Source organism: Eurypyga helias, unplaced genomic scaffold (assembly GCF_000690775.1).
Source record: "Eurypyga helias isolate BGI_N326 unplaced genomic scaffold, ASM69077v1 scaffold9453, whole genome shotgun sequence".
NCBI classification, from domain to species: domain Eukaryota; kingdom Metazoa; phylum Chordata; class Aves; order Eurypygiformes; family Eurypygidae; genus Eurypyga; species Eurypyga helias.
In genome coordinates this window covers 34,314-56,863 of record NW_010241827.1, presented here as the reverse complement: position 1 = coordinate 56,863, position 22,550 = coordinate 34,314, and the positions used below count along the sequence as shown (strand labels likewise).

Below are 22,550 nucleotides of genomic sequence, written 5' to 3'. Positions count from 1 at the left end.
TAAGTCCCGCGTTCCCTCCCCGGCCCCGCCGTCGCTCCCCTTCTGGTTTTCCCCGTGTAGCGTTTCCTTTTCGCTGGGTGAGGTTACTGCGTGCCAGGGTCGTTTCGGGGTGTAGGCAGCCTTAGTGCTGAGTTGGGGGGATTTGCCTTCCGTTCCGGTGTGCTGTCATCCTTCAGCTTCTGGAGATGAGCATCCTCAGTTTCTGAGTGAATCTGTCCTGACTGCGGCTGACTTGCTTCCAAATCTGTCGACTGGGAATCAGTCACGGAAAAGAGTCTTTTGTCAAAGTGTAGTTTTACTGTACATACAGTACGTATCTGTAAGTAAAGCTTCTTGTATAAACAGTAGAACTTATATAGTAAAACATAGCAAAGCATATTGGATAAATAGTAAAAACATCTATGTGTGTGTATATATGAAAAGACAAAAAGTTCCCAGCCTCTCACATAAAAGCTCTTTCCTGGTAGACTTGAACTGAGTATTTCAGTGTTTCCTTTCCTTCTTCTTGTGAATCAGTCAAGAACCATTGCTTTTATATATAATCACCACTAATTATTTATATAAAATGGAAAAATGAGGGAATTAGGAAGAAATGTGGAGAGTAAACGAAAGGCTTTTAAGAGTCTGTATTGGAAATTGCTCAGAAATTATAGATATATTTTTAGAAATCTTCCAATTTATTCTGGAACAGGGAAAATTTCAGCATTCCCGAAATGAAGAAGGCCACCTGTTTGTCTGCAGCTGTCCTGCAAAACAGCGCGGTGCTACTGGCAACTAATAATATCTCCGACTTGCAGAAGTGGCATGCGCTTGGCGTTTTATTTGGCGTTCTGTGCAGACATACAGCTTGGCTTGCTTTTGTTTTCCCCGAGCTTATCTGTCTATCTCATCCAGGCCATGTAGTAGCACATCTGACAAATGATGGTTCCACAGCGATAAGCTGCAGGTCCGGTTTGCAGCATGGATACAGTGAGAATATTTTGTATACTATTGTGGCAGATGAAAGGAATGGACGTGGGCCAAATTCAAGCTGTTTGCCATTGCATCTGATCAGCAGATCCTATGGAGAGAATTTGCCTGCTGTGAATATTTGATTCTCGCTGGCTTGAACTATCTTGTGCGTTGGCAGTGCTACTGTGTGAATTTGTGGTGGCTTTCCAGGGTGTCTGTCCTGCACAACTGCCAATTTCTGGGAGTTTTTTTACAGGGTTCAGGATTTTGTACTCCATGTGTGAAGGAAATGACCTAATGCACAAAAAACTGCATTAGAAGTGACCATTTTTTTCATATTTATACCACATGGGTTATCAGTGTTTTAAAAGCAGGAAAAAATAAATTATGAGTGAGCAGCATATTTTTTCTTCCTCCCTCCCTCTACCTTCATGGAGTTGTAACCCCTCTGCCTCCCATTCTCCCTGCATTACCTGCAAAGTGATCTTGTAGAGGTGAGTCGTGCAGGTTACACACCAGAAAGGATGAAAAGGTGATGGTGTTAGAATGCAGTTGTGAGAGCAGGAGCAGCTTTACAGCCCCTTCCGTCCCACGCAACGTTCTGGCTCAGGACTTGGGGAATGAGTGCCCCACGCTCCTGCTCCTCCCCAGCCCTTCTTGCCGGATCGTGGCCAGCTTTGCCCCGGAGTGTGTAATGTTTGGCGTGTGGGTTGATTTTTCTGTTCTGAAATTCAGCATAGCAAAACATTTACATTAATAGCCTTTTTAATTTCCAATACTTACAAGTAAATGACATGGCTTATAGTGCTGATCTAATAGTAACTGTCAGGACTCTGCTTAGGCAAGCAGAAAAGGGTTGGGGTTTAACCTATCAGTCTGTCCTGTGCTTGTGTCCTCTGTCTGTCACCACACTGCAGCATTTGTCTTCAGTAAGCTGCCTGTCTGGTGTTGATGTCACTTTATAGAGAAAACATGGATAGAACTGTATAGGTATCTATAGATACAAATATTATAGATCTATAGATAATAGAGTTATTGTTACGTAGAAATATCTATATAGATATAAAATGTTATAGTTAACAAATAGATGACATTTTCAAAATAAATTCAGACTGTAACCCAGAAGCTCGCCCTTCCTCTGGGTGCATGAAGGGCAAAGGCCAGAAGATTTTTGACTGAATAGTGATGTGGATTAAACCCAAGAGGAGGCAGCTGGAGGTCCTCTGGGGCTGTAGGAAATGAGGTGCTGTCCAACTGACCCATCCTCCATCTCCTCCAACTCTGTGACTGCAGCGAGTGACCACTCGGGGAAAGGCCATATCATCTCCATTTCGCGTACTGAGGAATAGTATGGTAGTGCCTAGCAGGGGCTGCCGGATGGACCAAATTCTGGCCGTGTGTCTTTTGAGACCGCTGTGATGGATACTGCCCTGATAATTGAGGCACAGCAGCTGGCCGCCCTGCATTCCTTGCCGTGGCAGTGTGACCCATTTGCGTGACCTATTTAACTCTGCCAAGTTGTAAGGAGCTGGACATGCATGTTAGTTGTGTTTTCAGTCACTTACTTAAAGTAAGGATGTTTTATATACATTGTTGCTTGTAAACTTTCTTTCCTCTGAGTTTCTTCAGCAGCAACAAAGAAGCGACACTTTAGGTGACTACAAAAAATGAGTAGTTACAGTGGACAGATGTGGAACTATAATTTCTCTCAAAGCACATAAGCAAAATTTTCTGGGAACTGAAGAAACCAGGACTTGGCCAATGCAGGGTGCAGTGTTCCTGAGAGAAAACTTTGCAGGGAGTTGATGATAAGACTCCATTCTCGTTTTAGTGGCTTAGGAGTGTTGTTCTCCAGTGTGATCACAGAACTAACCAGTAAGAATTTCAACTGTACTGGAGCAAACCAGGAAAAGTTTAGTGGAATTGTTTGGGTGACAGGGTTAATGACTGTTGGCAAACATCTTTCTGATGACCATCAAAATAAAAGCATGCATGAAAAAAGGCATAGGGTTGTGACACTGTTTTTTGAGAAGTGGATATTTGTTCGTCAACAGAAGAACCGAGTTTCCAAACTACACAGTGGCCAAATGGCTGATATTTTTGTTACTGCTTATCGTAACTTGGATGTGAACTTCTGGCGTAAAGATGGGTGCAATTGGTTATCCCCAGAGTTCCCCCTGCTTTGATTGTTTTCTAAACCTATTAGGTTACTGTGTTCATATGTCTTGTATATTTTTGTTAGGAAATACTGTTAGGAATTATTTTTTTTTAGTGCTTTTGCATTTTTATTAGATTTACACGTTGCTCCACCCACTGTTTGGAAGTGACTAGAACTATCCTCCATCAAAGGCTAAACACATGAGTTATTCACGATGCAGTTGGAAAAATTATAATGCAAACAGTAAGCCAGATGGGGAATTTTACAAGCAACTTTTCATGTCATGAATGATGCTGCTTCTCTGGGTTATGGGCTCTCTGCTCTCTTGACTGCTGTTCCTTTCCCCCTGGCTCTCCTCCAGAGCTGTTAAGTTCCAGCCAGTAAAGAAAGGGAGATTTGGACTCCTCTATATTTCCAAGTCCGTATTTTTTTGTGGTGTGGCTGGTGACAGTGAGCTTTGTGTGCGAGAGCGTTGGCATGCAGAGAGCCGCAGCGATTAGCATGCCGATCACTGCGCCCCGACAGAGTCAACAGGGCTCCCCCCCCCCGGGAGCTGTGGCCCTGACACCCAAACAAAGGCCTGGGACCAGATGCAGGGAGAGCTCTGCTCTCCAGCCCTACTCAGTCATGCAGGGTGAGCAGGAGGTGGACGCTGCCCCCGGCTCCTCTGCTTCCAAGATCTCTGCCCCTCTGTGACTCTTCACGTGGCAGCTCACCTCCAGTTTGAGGTTTGAGATGAGGGGCCTCGGAAAATATCAGGGAGTACGTTATATCTGTACTTGTCCACACATCTGTCATCGGCTGCTGATCTAGCAGTGTATATATCTAAAAATTGTTCTCTGCTGACCTTCAAGATCTATCTGCATAAGACACTGGTTCTATAGAAGGGAGGCGGTGTATGTGCATATGTGTAAGTAAGTATAAAACACTTATTAAATGTACACGCACACCTACAGATCTAATCCCCTCGGAGCAAACCCTTGTGTCATCGCTGGTATTTGATTTGAAAAGGGTTTGGGTCAGTTTGTGCATCATCTCTCTTAGTTACTGATTTTATTTTTTTACACTCTGAAAAGTGGAAATCCTCCATAAAATGTGTTAGAGTTGGCAATATTTCTTCTTCCGGACAGTGGTCACGCAAAGTGTAGCTTCAAGCATTTTATTTGGGCGGAAGGCACCCACCTCTTTGCCCAATGGCTTCTGGCCGGTTGAGGTTACAGAGACAAGAGACCAGTTGAGTTAACGAGGAGTAAATGGCTTGTTCGTATCGACGTGCAAAATGTTTTCTGAGCAAACTGCTTAAGTGGTGGTGGGCTGTTAGATATCTACCCTTCCTGCTGGCTTCAGAAATCCACCTCTTTCTTTCCTGCCCCGTAACATGCTGAAGCTGTGTTGGCAGCCTACAGCAGTAGGTGGGGAAATAAGCAGGACTTTTTCAGTTACAGGAGTTGCCAACATCTGGGTCTGGAAAGAGAAAAGTCAACAAGCTTGTTGCAGTTATGTACTAAAAAAACCCAACCTTATTTCATATTTTTCTGGTTTTCAAACAAAACGTGTACTGACTACTTAAATTGTGTGACTGGGAATGTCTTTGGTTCTTCATTTAGCTAGTGATATGAGTGTTCAGGAGCTGTTTCTGAGTTAGGGACAGATTGGTTCAGCGTGATTTTTTTTTTTATTTTCTTTTTAATGAAGAAGTAGTAAAAGGTTTTTTGTTTGTTTGTTTTTGCCTCATTTCAGGATAATATCATCTTGTTCTTAAGAGGCTGCAAAGAGTTGGGACTTAAAGAATCTCAGCTTTTTGATCCTGGTGATCTGCAGGACACGTCCAACAGAGTAACCATCAAGTAAGTACAACAGCAGTTTGTGACTAGCATGTTGCAACCGCAGCGGTAAATACGTGAGGATGAGCAAAGCGGGTATAGAACTGTCATTTGTATAAAGCTGATAGGAAGCTGAGGTTTGGGAAACCTTCAGTGCTGGGAAGAATACATTTTTCCCTTCAACAGGCTTTCTCTAAGGGCTATTATTCTTCCCAGAGAGATCAGCCACAGCTCCTTTAAAATACTAGTTTAGTTAAGCAATGAGATTCTGTGGGACTTAGGGGTTTTCCTGAGTCTAAATTGATGGCATTCTTTTTTGTCTGTCCAACTAATGAACTATGTAGACTGGGGAAAAAACTCACAGCTCTGTTATTACATATTAAACTGTTTTGAAGATGCATTGTAAGACTTTTATAGGCCTCTCAGACGCTACAGGCTGCAGACATGAGCACGCTTTGTTTATTCTCTAACAAGAACTATAGGTTGGGACACAGTATTTGGGCTGAGGATGTGTGTGTGAACTGTGCCGACTGGAAGTGCCATGGTTTAGATACTTTATAGCCAAAGCCAGATACCTACTACCACACACATATTAAGAAGTTCTCCTTCCTAATAACTAATTCATGCTTTTGGAGAGGTGAAGTGATTTTAAAAAAAACGCTTTGTAGTGGACAGCTTTTTAGCCATTGTATGTGCACGTCCCTCACTGCAGAGAGTACTAGGTGCTTAGACTCTAATGCTTGTATTTTCAGCATTTCACCCCACAAAGCGATTTTAAATATGGATGTGAACCTGGCAAATAAAGAATTACTGAGTCGTTGTGATTGTTGTTGTTGATTGTGGTGGTGTTGTTGTTGTTGTTGTGATTGTTGTTGAATCAAGCCACACAGAGCAGGCTTGATTCAAAGTCCATATAGTCATGGACTGAAGTCTTAAATAGGAACTGTAGTCCTTTTCAGGGAAGACTTTGTCATCGTGGACTAGAGAAACAGAAACAGTCAAATTATATTTTTCTCTCATTCTCACTCCCCAAAAGCAAGAGCACCCCACACTTTCATAAAATTAACAAAATTTGTAGTGGGTGTTATTTCAAAGTTTTACTCAAACTTTTGGGTCTATCGTGTGTGATATTAAAAAGTTACTGTTCGACAGGCAAGCAAATACTACTGAGTTGATTGAATGGCCTTGTTTCATTTGGCCAAGAAGTTCACTAATGAAATGTCTGGTCAGAGATACCCATTTTAGAAAAGTATGTGGGAACAATTTACTAAATTTCAGTGGCATTCAATTTTTTTTTTTTTTCCCCCCTTCTGGCAGTGGAAGCTGGGCAAGTTTTCATGGTGTTCAAGCACTGTCTGGGAAAATTCAAAGGTTCTGAAAATCTAAGTGGTCACTTCCCTTGTTTTAAGGAACAGTCTCCCACTTTTTTGCTCTTTTCCAAGTTTCTGCCTCTAATAGGAGGTTCTTCTTGACTGTGCATACCAGAGAGAGAGGGCTATGCAATGTGTTTCTTCTAAATCTGGTAATAATTCAGTCAAAGATGTTCTTCACAACATCCTGTACAATCATGACAATGAGTGGCTGGAGGGAGTCACAAAACAGTCCCTAATCTCTATATAAAACCCTCATCTCCATATAAAACCAGAGAAAGGGCTCTTCCTGGTAAGAAGCTTGATCTTTTGGGGTTGGAGGTGGTGGAGGACCTCGGAGGAGGCATGTTGAGAGGCTGGGAAGGAGAGCTGTCCAGCACGTAAGCAAGTTAAGCCACGAGTACGAAGCTCCACAGAGCTGGCTTGGACCTCTGCTCAGTGTCATGCTAGATAAATGGGAAGTGTCTCCCTAGCGTGGATTTTTAATTTTTTCCCCATCAACCCTTCAGAGAAAGCAGCTGTGGAAATGAGCCAAATGTTTTCCTAGCACTGTCCAAGTCCACGCTGAGTAACTGAGTTGCGGATTACAAGCCAAGTCCATGACTGTTGTAGAGAAACATGTTCAAGACCATCTTCTGCTAGCTAGTTCCCAAAGCATGGAGGTGATTTCCTCCCCACCCCTCCCCCCCACTTCTTGAAGACTTTTGGGTTAATTTTTAAACATGGTAAAAACAGTATTTGTTCTGTGGTAAAGGATGAATATGACATTATTGCACATGATTAAGATAATGCCTTTGTAACCATTTTGTTTTGTATAGATGTTAATTGAAGTATGCATTAGAACTATTTTTTTTGGAACATTCAGCTTGTAAAAGTTATGAGCTAATGCTGTAAAGAATTTCTTCTTGACTTGTTAAACAACACTCCTCCACTGCTATTTTAATAAAAAATAGGGCTGTTTTAATTTCCATAATATGTGGGTATTGGTAGATAAAATTTGGCTTAAAAGAGATGTTATCAAAAATACTTCGGTTTAGTATTGCCTATATTTAGGCTTTTGTTGTTCTCACAGATTTAAGTACATTTATTTTTGGTTTTATCAGGTAGCCTTTAATGCTGGAGTTGACTTACTGTTATATTAGAAGGCGCTTCCATAATAAATAATGGGGAGACAATCTGTACTAAATCTGGACTAGTTGTCTTTGTTTTTCAGCATCTAAACGTGATACATTTCCTTCATTCTTTTTTTAATGGTTTCTTTGCTGAATTTTGAAATGTTTATGTTTGTGCAAACTTTGTGATTTGTTGTTTTACCATAAAACTTCCATCCTTATTGCTGAACGCTGGTGAAAAAATAAATTGAGAAGGATGCCAGTGTTCAGTTTGAGTGCTTGAATATACATTCAAAAAATAGAGTATGTTTTCCACAGCAGGTTCAGTTGTAATTGGCAGGATCTTTGTTGCTTTACCCATCTGCTTTGTTCTTTGTGATGCTTGTTTCTGCAGAAGCACCTGCTCCGTATCCTTAATGTTTGTGATGATTCCCTCAGTCTCCTGTGCATGTTCCCTTGCTTCCAGAATCTGTATGGATTGCATGATTTATCACAGAGCAGGATCTGACTATTGGATTACTGCAGAACACATTTAAGCAGCGAGCACTTTGTTCTTCTTTTTTTTGAACAAATCAGCAACTCTGCTTAAAGGAAATATCTTTGGCACTGTCCTACTTTACTGCGAGACCATTATAAACACATTTTCTTTTTGTACTTCCAGAATTCTGATTTAATGATTGAAGCAATGGTGACAAAATACTCCCATGTTATGAATAAATGTATGTGTGAACTACATCTTCTTAGCTTTCATGTGTTTCCAGCCAGCAGAAGCATTCTGCAGGCTTTTGTTAGGGAAAACATGATCTGCTGCATACACGCTCCTGGAAAGTGTCTGCTTTCTCATTATTTTTTTCCTCTCTTTATTTTTTGTGTGTGTGTGTGCAACCAGGAACGCTGACTATAGTAGGAAGCTGAAAAATGTAAGTACATGACTTGGAGTATTTTTTCTTTTTGTCTGGTTCATCCTGTATTTGGCCTGAGCAAGAATTGTGTCAGTAAAACCTGAGTACATATGAGTAGTGTTGAAAAGTTCTTCTGAACACAACCTAGCCAGGGTGTATTGGAAATTTAGGTAGAGCTGCTATGGCACAGCAGCCTTACAATAGAAATAAAATGGAGAATGTTTGTTTCTGCTTAAATAAAGAATAAATAATGCAATCTCTGTGCTGTCCATTGTAGTTTTTACTGGGAATGGTCTGACTCACCCAGGAAGCTATGCCTTTGTAGCCATTCATGAATATATAGGGCATAAAGTAAATTTGCGCAAAGCATTTAAAATGAAGCAAAATGATCCTTAGAACTGAATGCAAGTCTTCACTGCTGGATTTGCCAACTTTCTCATTGTTCTTTCAAATAAATTAGTGTTTTCCCAGAACGTCTAATCCCATCTAACTTTAATCGCTTGTTGATTTGAATTAATGGCAATGGTAATGGATCCTGTAATTGTTAAGTGGAAAAGAAAATGGCTAAACTTTGTTGGTCTCTGAGTTAGTTATTCTCCTAAAGCCTAGCAAGCCGTCTGTCCTTAGTCAGCTTTAAACTGCTATAAATCCAGTTTTATATTTGGCTTACATCCCTGTAAACTGCGAGGAAATGCTAAGATCTTTTCCTAATAACTTTGCAAGCCAGTAATGATGACTACAGGTAAAAAATAAATAAAACTTCCTAAGAACGAACAAAAAAACCCAACCCAAAAACCAAACCAAATTTATTTCATCCTGTCTTTCCCATCATCATTAGGGTAATATGTTTCACAACCAGCACACCAAGTTGTAGGGGAGGAGTTCAGCTTTGGCTTTTAGCACCCTTGTGGGCGCTGGCTGAGTATCTTTGTACAGATGCGTTCTTATAAAGGTAGAGTTTCAAAAGTGTCCTTCACAATGTGCTTGTAGGCAATATATGCTTTCCAGGTGCATGATCCTGCAACTTCAGCTGGCAGCCAGTTGGAATTGCTTGCAAATGTGACATTATTTGGATAAAGAAAGGAAGAAGAGAGAAAGTGATCAAATGCTAGCAGAAATAAATAAAAATGCCACAACCTTCATCAGAGAACTGAATGGCAAAACGAATTGGACACTTTCCTGGTTGCTAGGAGTACTATATTTGCAAATGTTTTCACTTAACTTGAGAACATGTACTGTAAGAATTTTTTACATAAATTTGTTGAGTAGTGCTAGTTGAAGGAAAACAGTTCAGATAGAGGTTTTTTCAAGACAAAAAAAGATCAGTATTGGTGAAACCACCTCCTTTCCCTCAGCACAATAGTATTATTTTTAATGTAATTTTAAAAACGAGGGTTAAATTTTTGAACTTTACTAAAAATGTTATATTTGGTTACTCCATGAAATGTATATTATTGAAATTATGCCCTACACTTGTGTTTTGTTTTGTGGCAGGGAATCTGTATGACACATTCTGTGCTCCCTTCTGGCAGGGCCTCAGCTGGAGTGTTGCGTGTGACTTTAGACATCACACACAAATGAAAGATGGGAATCTTAGGGAAAATTGATCGGAAAAGGCTAATCAGAGGTCTAGCGTATGTTACGGAGGAGGGAGCACTGGAGGAATGGGGGTGCATCTTTCAGGGAAGAAGAGTGTGATAGAAATGTCTGTCCTCAACACCCTCTTGGGTTTTATCCAAGTCCTAATTTTCTTTAGTTCACTATATAGTATGAATTATATGGCCCTGGCCCATCAAAACATAAAATACTGTATTTCAGTTTATTTAACTTTTTTGAGACAGTTAATGGCAACTATTATTTATTATTGGTTGCACATCTTTTCCACATCAAGATGTTTCCTGTTTGCTCTGCCGTTAAATACTTTGCAATGTCACAGAACATGCAGAAGTAATGAGCATTAAATGAGAAAAAGCCGTGAGCTCTGAGGTGATGGTTTGGTATTTTTAACCAGTGCAAAATGCTGAACTGAATTGCCTTTGACGATCAGTTTCCAGTCCAAATTGCTGCTGCACAGGTACCATTAAAGACATTGCTTTAAGTGGAGACATATGTGGGTGCAGAGGAGGACTGTTTGCTTTCCCTGCATGATATAAATACCAGTGGGTTTGGAGATGTTGGATTTGACCATCCTTGGCATCTTAATTTCTCCTTTCGTAAAACAAGTGCAGCACCAGCAGCGTCAGATCAGACTTCTTCGCTACCTAAAGGAGTGAGAGGGTATATAAACATTTGCAAGAGCAATTCTTGGCGCTTTTTTCCACACTAGTTTTGAAGTGATTTTTGAGTTATGGAGGGACATCAGGTCAGAACTTGAACAAAACCACTGACTCTTTCCGGTTTAGTCTGATAGAAACAACCAGATGCTCGCTTAATCTTGGGCTAAGCATTTCTTAAGCTAGCAGAAGTCTGGAAGTAAATGTTCCAGTGTCAGCTGGTTAATTACATTAACACGATTAAAGATGAAACTACCTTTTCTGTCCTTGAAATAGTCAGGCACACATTTCAGATGTTTTATTTATTCCATTAGTCTTAATGGTTTTAATTAATGACCACTAGTATTCATACTCTCTAGGGATGTTTTCCTATTGGATTTACAAACAGATAACATTTATAAGTGTATCTTCTAGACAGTTTCAGGTATCTTGCCTAGTTTGTCTACTCAGATTTAATTTTTTGCTGTTTGTTTTCCAGGCAGACATGACAGTTTCATTTTTTTAAATAAAAATACCAAGAAGATAATGTGTTAAGTTACATATTCTGTAGGACTGTTTAAATTTTCATAGTTGCCTGATGTATTTATGTTTAACCACTGACAGACACTTCTCTTTCGCTTCTGATTTATAACAAAACCTTGTACTGCTGTGCAGTTTAGAATAAATGAGATGCTTAAGGGAAGTAACTTTAGCTAAGTAATTGTGTAGATGGCTTCAATTAATTCTTATTCACTTCTGCAGGTATTAGTCACCATTTATTGGCTAGGGAAAGCGGCAAACAGCTGCACAACGTATAGTGGATCAACCCTGAACCTGAAGGAATTTGAAGGTTTACTGGCGCAAATGAGAAAGGTATCTTTTTGTTACATTTTGGGGATGGAAATTTCATTTGAATTCTTACTCCCATAAATAACATGTCTGTTGCTAAATAAAAGAGAACTGGGGGACTGGAGTACAAATCACTCAGGAAACCCCTACCTCCTACAGAAATGTTTCTGTCTCTACCAAGCCACGGACACAGCTTTCTTTGGCAACCAGCTTTATGGTGATATCAGTGATGCAGCACACAATGTTGAACAGGGCTTTAGAATTGGTATGTGGCTCTGTCACCTTCATTTCCACAGGTTTTTGTCTGAATTATTTTTATTTATGACACAGAGCTTCAGCTAGAAGAGCTGAGACTCAAAAGTAAGGCAGCAGGACTCACAGGAGCAGAGATTCTTCTTCTTTAAAACATTCACTGCTTTCATGGGCAGCTCTTGCAACATAAAGCATCAAACCAAAGTCTCTAAATAAAGCTGAAGGGCAGAAGCAGGAGATTATGTTTCACCAAGGGCATAGTTATGATGAACCCATGTTTTGCCAAGCTCTAAATTCTGGCTGCAATTGTATTTGGTGGTTTATGAAGAGCTGAGCTATGTTGGAAAGGAAAAGTGGTGATTGCTCTAGGGTGGTTTGGGGACTTTTGGTTGAGCACTCCACCATGCCCTGAACCTTGACATGAGACACTTAACGTCAGTAATGGTTAGTGCTGATATCCGAGCATGCACCTACTGATGATGGAAGGGGCAAGGAGTAGACGTGGTAGAAGACGGCAGCACCTGGTGCTAGCACTGCATGTCTTGGACATGCTGCTCATGAAAGGCCATGCAGATATGTTCTCCAGCCCACAGAGAGCTTCGTGCCAGCTACTCTCTCCCCATCTCATGTAACAGCCGGGTAACCACAGGCAGTAGGGTTTGGGGACTGTGGGAGACTCTGCTGTTTACTCTCCTTGAGATCTGTGCTACTGCATCTGCGCCATCCCTTCATTCTGGGATCTCAGAGGGCCAGCACTGGATTTCTGCTGGGGAGGAAGGAATATTTGGTTGACTGATAACAGTTTCTCCACCCTAATGTGACTGGAGAGCATTAACTAAATGAGTAAAATCCCTGTTTGTGAGCTGAGTTCCTGTGAACAAGCAGATGGAAATGGAGAGGAAAAGAGAACATCCAGCTTCTCTGTAGAGGTTTAGTTTGGTCTTCATTTGAAATGACCTGCGTTAATTGCTCGGGACTTTGCCACTTGAGTGATATGACTGAGACCAAGCAATAAAGAAATGAAGTTAATACTTGGGTTGTTTCCAAAGAGAAGACACAGGGAAGGAGCAGTCCCCACTCCAAGGAGTCTGAAAGGTGAAACAAAGATGGGCAAGGGAGCTAACAGCAGAAAAATTGCCCGAGTGCAATTGTTATAATGGTATCGTAGTTTATTTTATAATGTTTAATCTCGCAGCATGAGACTTCGGTTTTTCCAGGTGATGTTTACCCATCAAACTAATTATCGGAGCATTCTGGAGGACACATCTTGAGTCATTTTGTGGGATGAAGTGGACTGGGACCAAAAGGCAGCATTCTCTGGGGAGCTGGTGATCGTGGAGCGCCTGGCTGGGCAGTGCAGGGCACTGCAGGTTGAGCACAAAAACAAGAGGCTGGGACTTGAATCATTGCAGATGTTGGAGCTGAGAGGAGAGTAGAGATCTCATAGGAGCTGAAAGCTATATATTCTTTTAATATAAGAACAGAGCACTTTGCAGTCCTGAAAAGTCTTGTTTAGGTGGTACTGTTACGAGGGCTGCTGGCAACGTGTTTTAAGGTCACCTCCCTTCTCCTGTACCCCTGCTGTATTTCCTGTTGGCAGTTGTGAGCTTGTCTGTTACTGAATTTGAAGAGGATTTGGTTGTAAAATAGGACATGTTAATCATGCTGTGCAACACACTGATGTTCTTTATAGCTGAGCCTGAGTGATGAAAAGACACTTTATCACATTCTCTACTGGCACTTTTTTCCACAGAATTTAATAATTAAATCTGCCATAAATTAAGTCTGGTTTAGTTTTTCTGTTATAAATCCTCTCTGCCCTCCTTTTTTAATAAGCAAATCAAAAGGCAGCTCGGATGTAAGTTGTCTCGGACTCATCTTTTTTCTACTTCTCATACTGAAAGGGCTATTCATTTCTAATTTTATTCATGCTGCTCTGCTTTTAATTTCATTAACTATTTGGATACAAATTCTTCTTTACTTTTAAACTGGAAATTCCCAATGACAAAACGTCCATGGCTTTTTCATTATATTTAGTGGGTGGAACTTCCTGGAGAAACGCATCTTATTTGGCAATCACGTTTTTACTACCACTCGGTGACACAGTGTGTTTTTAATTAGATGATATAAAAGACTAACGTGCTGTTATGTGTCGTGTTACGGTATTATCAGTCCTGCAGATAACCACTTTCTTTTTCCCATTGATAACAACTGGGAGATGACGTTTGCTCAGAGCAGGACAAGTACCCGTCTGTGAGATGGCTTTGGGCTGGGGGAGTAGCTTTGCCAAGGGGAAGGCTGTAAAGAACATGTTTACAGAAGTCTAGGATGCCTGCCTCCTAATTCCCAGTGAGTGACATGCAAAATTAACAGCAACAGGCCTTTGAAAGTAGGGTCTGCAGAACTCATTAGTTCACAACTGGACTGTTTTCAAATTCTGGGAGATAGTGAATGCAGGATGGGCCTTTTTGCCTGAATCTAAGTCCCTGTAGGTGCTGAGCAGTTCTGTGTCATTCAAATACAGCAATTTAGGAAAATGGAAGTGTGCCTGAGGATTGAGAAGAGCTGATTGGTATGAAGGGATGAGGGGACTTAGGGAATTTGGATTTTTAGAAAGATTTTTTGGATCATGTCACAAACAGGATTTTGATAGGATTTTTAGATTTGTTCTTGGAGGTAACTCGTGCAGATTTCAGGGGGACAGATCTTTGTTGTCTCGTGTTTCTGTCAGTATTTTAGTTCACTATGCAGGACTAGGGAAGGAAATTACATAGGATCCAGTTACGACTTTATTAGATGAATTTTACTCGTTTTTAGAAAATACTTCAGTTTGCAGTGAGGTTACTTACTGACGTTAGCACAGTTTAGCTTGGCCTCAGGGGACCTTTGCCGCTGCCCTTAATGTGGTATTTTGGCAGCGTAATGGTGAGTGGCACTAATTAAGCCTTCTTCCTGAAAAGTCTGCAGGACGTTGGGTCTGATCGCTCCATCTTGCTTTGAGCCTCCCTCTTTTCCAGCATGAAAGCTTTTGGTGTGTTCTGCACTCCTGCAGCAATCCCAACCCGCTTTCTTGTGGAGGTGGCCTGCCGTAGCGTACTGTGGTGTTCTGGATTGATCTTCTCAGTGGTGGTAGTAGGAACGGGTAAAACTTTAGCAGTCAAGGGCAGTGGGAGCTGTGCTCAACACAGCCATTGTGCTCCAGCTAGTGGTAAGCAGGGGGTGTTTCTTAATTAGGAATTAATATTCAAATGCTTCTAGGGGAAAAAAAGAAAAAAATCACATTCCAACCTCTTTGGGTCACAGAATGTCAGTCTGATAATGGCACCCACATCTCTGACTTTACTTACTGTCGGGGGAGAAAAAAACAGATTTATCTTTCTGTAGAAGTAGTTATTTTTGGTGTTTCTCAGCCTGTGTGATTGTAATTAATGTTAAGACGCTCTCTAAAACAAGGGATTTATTATAATGCAAGGGTGAGGATGGCTTCTATTGACCTTTTCCTCTGCTGGAGTTTCAGTGTTTTAGTATGTGCTGCTTGCACTGGAAAGAATTTATAATCACAGGGCTGTCAAAGACAACCATTGTTCTCCCTGCTCTGAACATGTGGGTCAGCTACAAGTGCTTTCATATCCCCCAGAGCCAGGAGCTGGCAAAGAGTAAAGAGCACAACTGAATTCTTCTGAGGCATCAGGAAAAGCATTTTGCATATTTTTCATTGCTGATTGCTTCAGAAAGACATCCCTCTTTCATAACAGGAATTTCTCTTCAAGGTAGAGGGAGGCTGGGGCACACTGCTTCATTATTTTGCCGAGCTGAAGCAGCAACAACAAATGGCTGTCTGCTGGTGTCCCGGCCAGATACAATAGATGGGCAAGGGGAGGCGGGAATCTTTTGGAAAGCAGCAGACTTAAACCTGATGCAGGCATGATGTTAAAATTGTAGTGCCTTTGCCTGTGCTATGGACTGTGGACGACAAGTTAAGTTACAGGTTACTTTCCGTTTTGATCCGTTTATTAACTTGCCTTTTGCAACTTGTTCTCAGTTCATCGTACTGATGTAATGAGCGGGGTTTTCTCTCGGTCAGCATAAAATTGGGGTTTACTGCACGCTCGTACTTTTGTTTCGAAGGGGAGAAGGGGTAGAAAATGAGCAAAACCTTTTTTTTTGGAGGAGATTTTTAGTATTTGGGAAGTTGCGTTGTTGTCTGATGTGTAACAGATCTCAGGGGTATGTTCAGTGGCTTTTTTGTGAAGAGGTACCTGCTGTACTTCCATGTAGGAAACGGAGGATATTGAGAGCCCAAAGCGCAGCATTCGTGACAGCGGCTACATAGACTGCTGGGACTCTGAACGCAGCGATTCCCTCTCCCCACCTCGCCACGGCAGAGATGATTCCTTTGACAGCCTGGACTCCTTTGGCTCCCGCTCGCAGCAGACACCATCTCCAGATGTAGTGCTCAGAGGGAGCAGCGATGGTAAGTACCGGTCACGGTGCGGCACATGCATAACTTGGGGACATGTATGTAGCGTTTTGGGAACAAATGTGCCATTCGTAAGCTGGACACAGGGGACTAATCCAGGGGGACAACTTCTCTGTGAATGCTGATTTGTGCTCCCTGAGGTTTAGGTGATTTTGCCAACAACTTACTTGAAGTCTGTCTTAGGACAGCGTAGCATTGGAAAATGAGTTACATCATTCCAGTGTAGTTTTATGATGGGGAGAGTGCTTTTCTCGGTTAAGGTGTAAGAGGATGTTATGCAGACTCATTTTAACTTATAAACTAGGTGGGAGCAGGAAGTAAAAAGCTCAGGAGCAAGGGAAATACTGACGTAAATAAAATGCTGCCTAAGTAAATCCTGGGCAGATAAATGATATAGAAATATCTTGGAAATTTCTGATACTTGGCAGAGGTATGAAGTCTGATATGCAACATTTTACCAAATGTTATATTTATTTTCATGGTATTTAGATAATTGGGTAAATTAATAGCTCCCGGCATCAGACCTGTGGCCATCTTTGTAAACCTTTGGGTTAGGACAAGCAGCTCTAGGCTTACAGAAGGGGTGCTGTTTCTCTGCCTTTCTTGTCTGATTCCCAGAGGATTCCAGAGGCTTGTAAAGACAGCATGATGGATAAGGAAGGGTTTGTTAGGGGTAGGTTTGAAGCATGCACTTTAGGTTACCTGTCATGAGCAGGATTCTGGTTCAGAACAACAGGCTGCTGGCTTGAGGCTCCCTCTGCACGGTCACATTCCCGATGAATGGATGAACCGGTCAAACTTCATCATCGGATGAAGTTATGTTCCACACATTAATTGCTTCTCCTTAGTAATGTTATTTATTTAATAAAAAAAGGAAGGGCAGAAAGACTTTTTGGTAGGAACCAGGTGTTCATACTGATTTTGGCAGGGTGAAAGAAACTGGTGCTAATGATAACTGGACACATGAGAGATTTCCTGAGGTGATGGGGAACTCCTTAAACAGAAACGCTGACGAGGGGAGCTGGTATCACAGCTGAATTATGAAAGAGCTGTGGGGAAAGCAGGGCTGAGATCTGCTCTGCTGTTGTGAGTGGCCTGTGGTACTGGGGCTGTTGCTTGTTGACCATCCAGAACCAGCTACTGGAGCTGATTCCCTAAAGCAGCCTCATGCCCCCTTCAGAAACTGAAGAGAGCGCAGTCTCTACATTAGAAAAACATTTTTCTGCCTTCCCAAATGAGACAGAAGTGTGCTGTTGGCAAAGAGGAACACCTCATATGTCCTAATCAACCCTGAGTGCTCAAGGAGGGTCTGTTGCCTCTGCCTGCTTGGAGCTGGTGGGCATCCAGGTACACATGTCCTGTAGCTGCTTCCTATCGACTTCTGCTGTATTAGCACAATTTAGTAAGGTTTTGTGCTTGTGGCTTGCGTGCCGCAGCTATGACATACTATCTTCTCACATTCTTGAGTCCCTAACAAACACAAAATGAGATGCAAGCATACAAATCTTGTTCTTAAAAATTAGTCTTTAACCATATCCAGACCCAGGGTGCCTGCAGATGCTGTGTGCACACATACAATTTGTCCAGCTGGCCCTTTCTAGTACATCCCATTTTCCTGGCTTGCTGCAGCCATAAGTTCACAGCTGTCTCCTCCAAGAGTTGCAGGTGAGGTGTAGCTTGGCTGACCTCTTTTCTGTCTAACCTCTTCCTGTGGCCCCAGCAGGCCAGTGTTTCACTCAGCTGCACATAGTTTTTGATAGAAATACTGTATCTGCAAAGATGGATGGAAGAAGATGTTCTGCTTGCAATACTTCTCTCTCCATTCACATAGGAGCTTTATAAACCCAATAATATGATAGTGAAATAAAACTATGGTTCCTTCCGCTTCCAGGAAAAAAATAATGAATGGAGATCATTGAAGTCATCCTAAGGTGATAATTAGTTTAGGTGGAAGCAGTAAGTAATACCTTCACGAATGCCATCTATGATCAGCCACACTGTTGAGGAATGGTCTGATGTCCTATATGGATCCTGTCCCTTGGCAAAATGCAAAAAAAAAACAATGGTAGAGCAGAGCAGTTTGTAGAACTGCAGACTGACCTGCAGGAATGAATAAAATCCTCTGGTTGGCCAACAGTTGTGCATGGATCCTTGTAGGAAGGATCTGTGTGTGTCTCCGGTGTATAACTGCTTGTTACAGGTTGTGGAAACTGGCTGCTGCTACTTGGAAGTGCAGAACAACAAAGTTAAGGTTATGAATGTAGAGCACAGCTACATCTTCCATTCGGTGCTTTGGCCTCAAGTGCGAATGAATAAAATCCTCTGGTTGGCCAACAGTTGTGCATGGATCCTTGTAGGAAGGATCTGTGTGTGTCTCCGGTGTATAACTGCTTGTTACAGGTTGTGGAAACTGGCTGCTGCTACTTGGAAGTGCAGAACAACAAAGTTAAGGTTATGAATGTAGAGCACAGCTACATCTTCCATTCGGTGCTTTGGCCTCAAGTGCTTATTTTGCAAATTTGAGCTGAAGATAAGTTCATGAGTAAAATATGAATAATTAAAGAAGCTGTCTTCGAAGTACTCACCTTGGGGATGCTGGTAGGCACATCACTAATGAAGGAGAGGAATCTGTTCTAATTCCTCTGCTACTGTGATTATCTATTCCAGCGTTTCTATCTGCCAGTTCAAGACTGGTTTTCATGTGATACAAAAATAAACAGCAGAACAAAGTCAAGACCAAACAGAATAGCAAATAGCAGTAAGGGATCTTTTAATTTTCTTCTTTGCTCCTCTGTGGCCCTGCTCAGTCTAACGATATTACAGCTCTGCAAACCTCAGCTGTCCTCAGACACCCACGATTCTGCAGTTGTGTCTCCACTTTTTGTTTAGACATCGACTCAGGTTACCCATCACAGTGCTAGTTACCATATGCTCTTAACCAAAGTTGTTCCAGCCAAAGATTACTCGCAAAAAGTGCATTGTGATTCTTGTCTAACTAGCTCATTTCCATTGTGTCTTGTCTTTTCTCACTGATCCCTTTCACTCTTCTGTCTCTCTCCAAGAAAACATTGAATAACTTAGTTTGCTCCAAAAGCTCTTTGCAAGTAACATTCCTAGCATATTTAGACCTCTTTTCCTTCCCCCACTTTGAATTATACACAAGCTACTTGTGATTTTCATTACTTCATTGTTTTAAGTTGTTCATTAGGTAGCTCAGTGAATTAGCTAGTAATTTACTAGAGTGGTGAATTAGCAAGAGGACACAACCTGGGTGGCTTCCCCTCACCCCAGAGGGGAAACAGCTATTGCATATGCAAGTGTTGCAAAGGGGCCAAGGACCAGAGAGATCCAACGATCCAAAGCTGGGAGAATGTTTGAATGCAAGTGGGAGAAATGGCTGAATATGTTCCATTTCACCCTTCATACTGGGGCCTGTGGTGATGTTACACTGCTGGGAGAAAACTATTTATATAGCTTCTTTGTGAATTACTTAAAAAGGTTCAAGATGGTGCAGGGAATCTAGTGAATGTCTATGAAGTGGCTTCCAAAATGGCTGTGAGGGCAGTTCCACTGCAAATGCTCCTTAAGGTATTTTTCCTACCATTTGGGAGTTTGTTTTGAAGATGGAAGTGTCTTGCCTAAGTTTCTCTGAATATGTGTTTGGTCTTTTTAAATGGGTGTAAATATCAGGAAGCTTAGTTCATTTGAACAATGTAATCACTCAGCTCTGTTGATCCCCCATCTTATTCTCTGTAATTCTTCACTTTTTTTTCTCTCACCTGATTTCTTTCCCAGCAAGTACTCCTTAGTATTTCTGTACTGGTCTAACCTCTAAATCCTGAGGTCCTTTCCCTCTCTCCTTGTCCTTTTCCACTGGAGGATCAAGTCTCTCTGTCTGTTTTGCAGTGTGCTAGATGTATTGACCAGACAACCACTGAGACTGGAAAGATGTCTTCCGAGTCTTCTGTTTTATAGCAGCTGACGCTTATTCTTAGATTTTGATCAAAGCTGAAGCTGTGTGAATTCAAAGTGCTGTTAACATGTGTCTGTACAAACATCCACAAATCCCTGGTATTCTATAAATACACAGCATGCAGCCCTGGTTTTGCTTGAGCTTGTGCTATGCACGTGTAAGTCTAGGTTCAAGAGTGTGAATCAGATCAAGTGTACCCATATGGGCAACTAGGAGTCACTTGGGCAGAAGTCAGGTAAGCTGCTGTGGCTGTCCTGTGTGACTGACAAGTTGGGCTTAATCTGACCCTGAGTTTTTTGATGTGATCTGTGCCTAAAGGTGAGTTTTTCAGGGTAGAAAATAAGGACTGATTGAAAAATTGCCCCATCCCTAGAAGTGTTCAAGGCCAGGCTGGATGAGGCTTTGAGCAACCTGGTCTAGTGGAAGGTGTCCCTGCCCATGGCAGAGGGTTGGAACTAGATGGTCTTTAAGGTCACTTCCAACCCAAACCATTCTGTGATTCTATGAAAAAAATGTTTATTGTCTGTGTAGATATTATGGCTATTATCTTCAGTGACTGATTCTTTTAAAATATAAATACAGGTAAAAATGGCTTCATTCTTTGGTGCTGACATGCTAAATGTCACTTTTAAGTCATATCTTCTCTGATGTATAGTTTTTTAAAAAATGGAAAGGAAAAGATGAGGGATTTTTTTTTTCCTTCTTCCTCACTAGGGAGAGGAAGTGACTCAGAAACTGACCTGCCACACAGAAAGATGCCAGATGTGAAAAAAGATGATATGTTGGCGAGGCGGACCTCACACGGTGAACCTAAATCAGCTGTGCCTTTTAACCAGTACCTCCCCAACAAGAGTAATCAGACTTTCTATGTACCCGCCCCACTTCGGAAAAAGAAAGCTGAACGAGAAGAGTACCGAAAAAGCTGGAGCACGGCTACTTCACCGCTAGGAGACAGACCTTTCAGGTAAGACTGGCCTGCCCCACTTCTCCCTTCCTTAGGGCTGATGCTTCAACGCTTGCCTGATTTTCATTCTTTTCATGAGATGTATGAAGTGCCTTCCGCTGTAGTAAATCTCCTGCTGAGATGGTACTGATAAATTGCTTGTAGCAATTGGCAAAGGCAGTAGAAGAGCAATGAGTGGAAAATCATTGTCATGATGTCATTATTGTTTACAGTATAATGCAATGTATAGGTTGTGTTTTGAAAGATGTTGACTCAAACCCAAGGCTGGACAAAAATGTTCTGGATGATCTCAGTTTTTAAGATGGTTACTGACAAATGACACTCATGAGGAACGTTTGATGTATTCAATCAAAATAGGTAATATTATTGCTGTGATTTTTAAAATAAATGTATTGGTATGTTGTATTCTCTACACCAGTACAGTTTATATAGCTATGACTGTGCGTTTGTGCGTGCTGGTTTTGTCAACTGATACTGCACCTTTGGTTTGGCCTAAGAAGCAACTGCCATTAACGAGCATAATTATCTTCCCAGATCATTCATCAGAATACCCTTTGGTGTCTTGATATCAACAGAATGTGCTTATAATAAGTAAGTGTATATGTTTCAGGCATTGCGTACATTAAACTACCTTGTGTAATTCACTAGCAAAACCCACCCCGAAACCATAGAAGAAGAACAGAATGAAACATCAGGACAGTGTGAAAAGGAGAAAGAGGGCTCCATGGCTCCTGAGGCAAGCCTTGTTAGAAATCAAGTAGGTTTGAATCAAAATGAAGGAAACTCCATAGACCAGTCTCCCTCACGTAGTGCAAAAGAAGCATCAGCACCCAAGGGGAGAGATGCAGAAGAGATCAGGAAGTTAAGAAGACTCGAAGAAGCTGGCATTAAGGTCATGTCAGCAGCCCAGCGCTATGGCAGGTTAGCCCGACGGTGTGGGAAATTGTGCACGCTTCACATTTTTAGGATTGGCTTGAGGTGTGGGCTTCCTCATTCCGCTGTGATTTCACTTCTCCTAACAAAAATCCAGTCTGCTAAGCACTCACAATTGCTAGTGAAGGTCTTGGTCTGAAAGGGCTTGTGACGTGGCAGCTGTGGATTGCAGAGTTGTATGATGCTAACTGCATTTGTGTTGAGAAACTGTATCGTCTTACAGCATAATGTAAACAGACTCCGAGAAAACTACCCCACAGACTACTTGTCTTCCATCTAATGCTTTCTTGCAGTTAATAAAAAATATGTATAAATGTATGCTAAAAATGCCTTGTTCAGGCAAAATTTTCCAAAAGTTTACTTTACTTGTTGGTGATGGGATGTTCTAGTTTACTGAACCGTGCCTTTTATGTGGCTAATATTTTTAGCCATGTTAATAAACGATGTATTTATTTTTAATGGCAGGAACTGTAAAAGTACAGTTCTTGTTAACACATGTACCAGGTAAAGCATGGAGGCATAGTTCAGCAA

General features: G+C 41.5%; 1 protein-coding gene across 1 annotated transcript in view; it reads left to right on the top strand.

Moving 5' to 3' along the window:
- Positions 1 to 4,855: 4,855 nt before the first annotated feature.
- The window catches only part of LIMCH1 (LIM and calponin homology domains 1), a gene marked incomplete at its 3' end in the record, with an annotated part of 42,211 nt that continues 24,516 nt past the window's right edge, over positions 4,856 to 22,550 (top strand). Inside the window, exons 1-5 of the mRNA XM_010148877.1 lie at positions 4,856 to 4,956; positions 8,304 to 8,334; positions 11,331 to 11,441; positions 15,948 to 16,143; positions 20,837 to 21,086. Coding sequence (XP_010147179.1) covers positions 11,433 to 11,441; positions 15,948 to 16,143; positions 20,837 to 21,086 — 455 coding nt within the window. The remainder of the gene's footprint in view (positions 4,957 to 8,303; positions 8,335 to 11,330; positions 11,442 to 15,947; positions 16,144 to 20,836; positions 21,087 to 22,550) is intronic.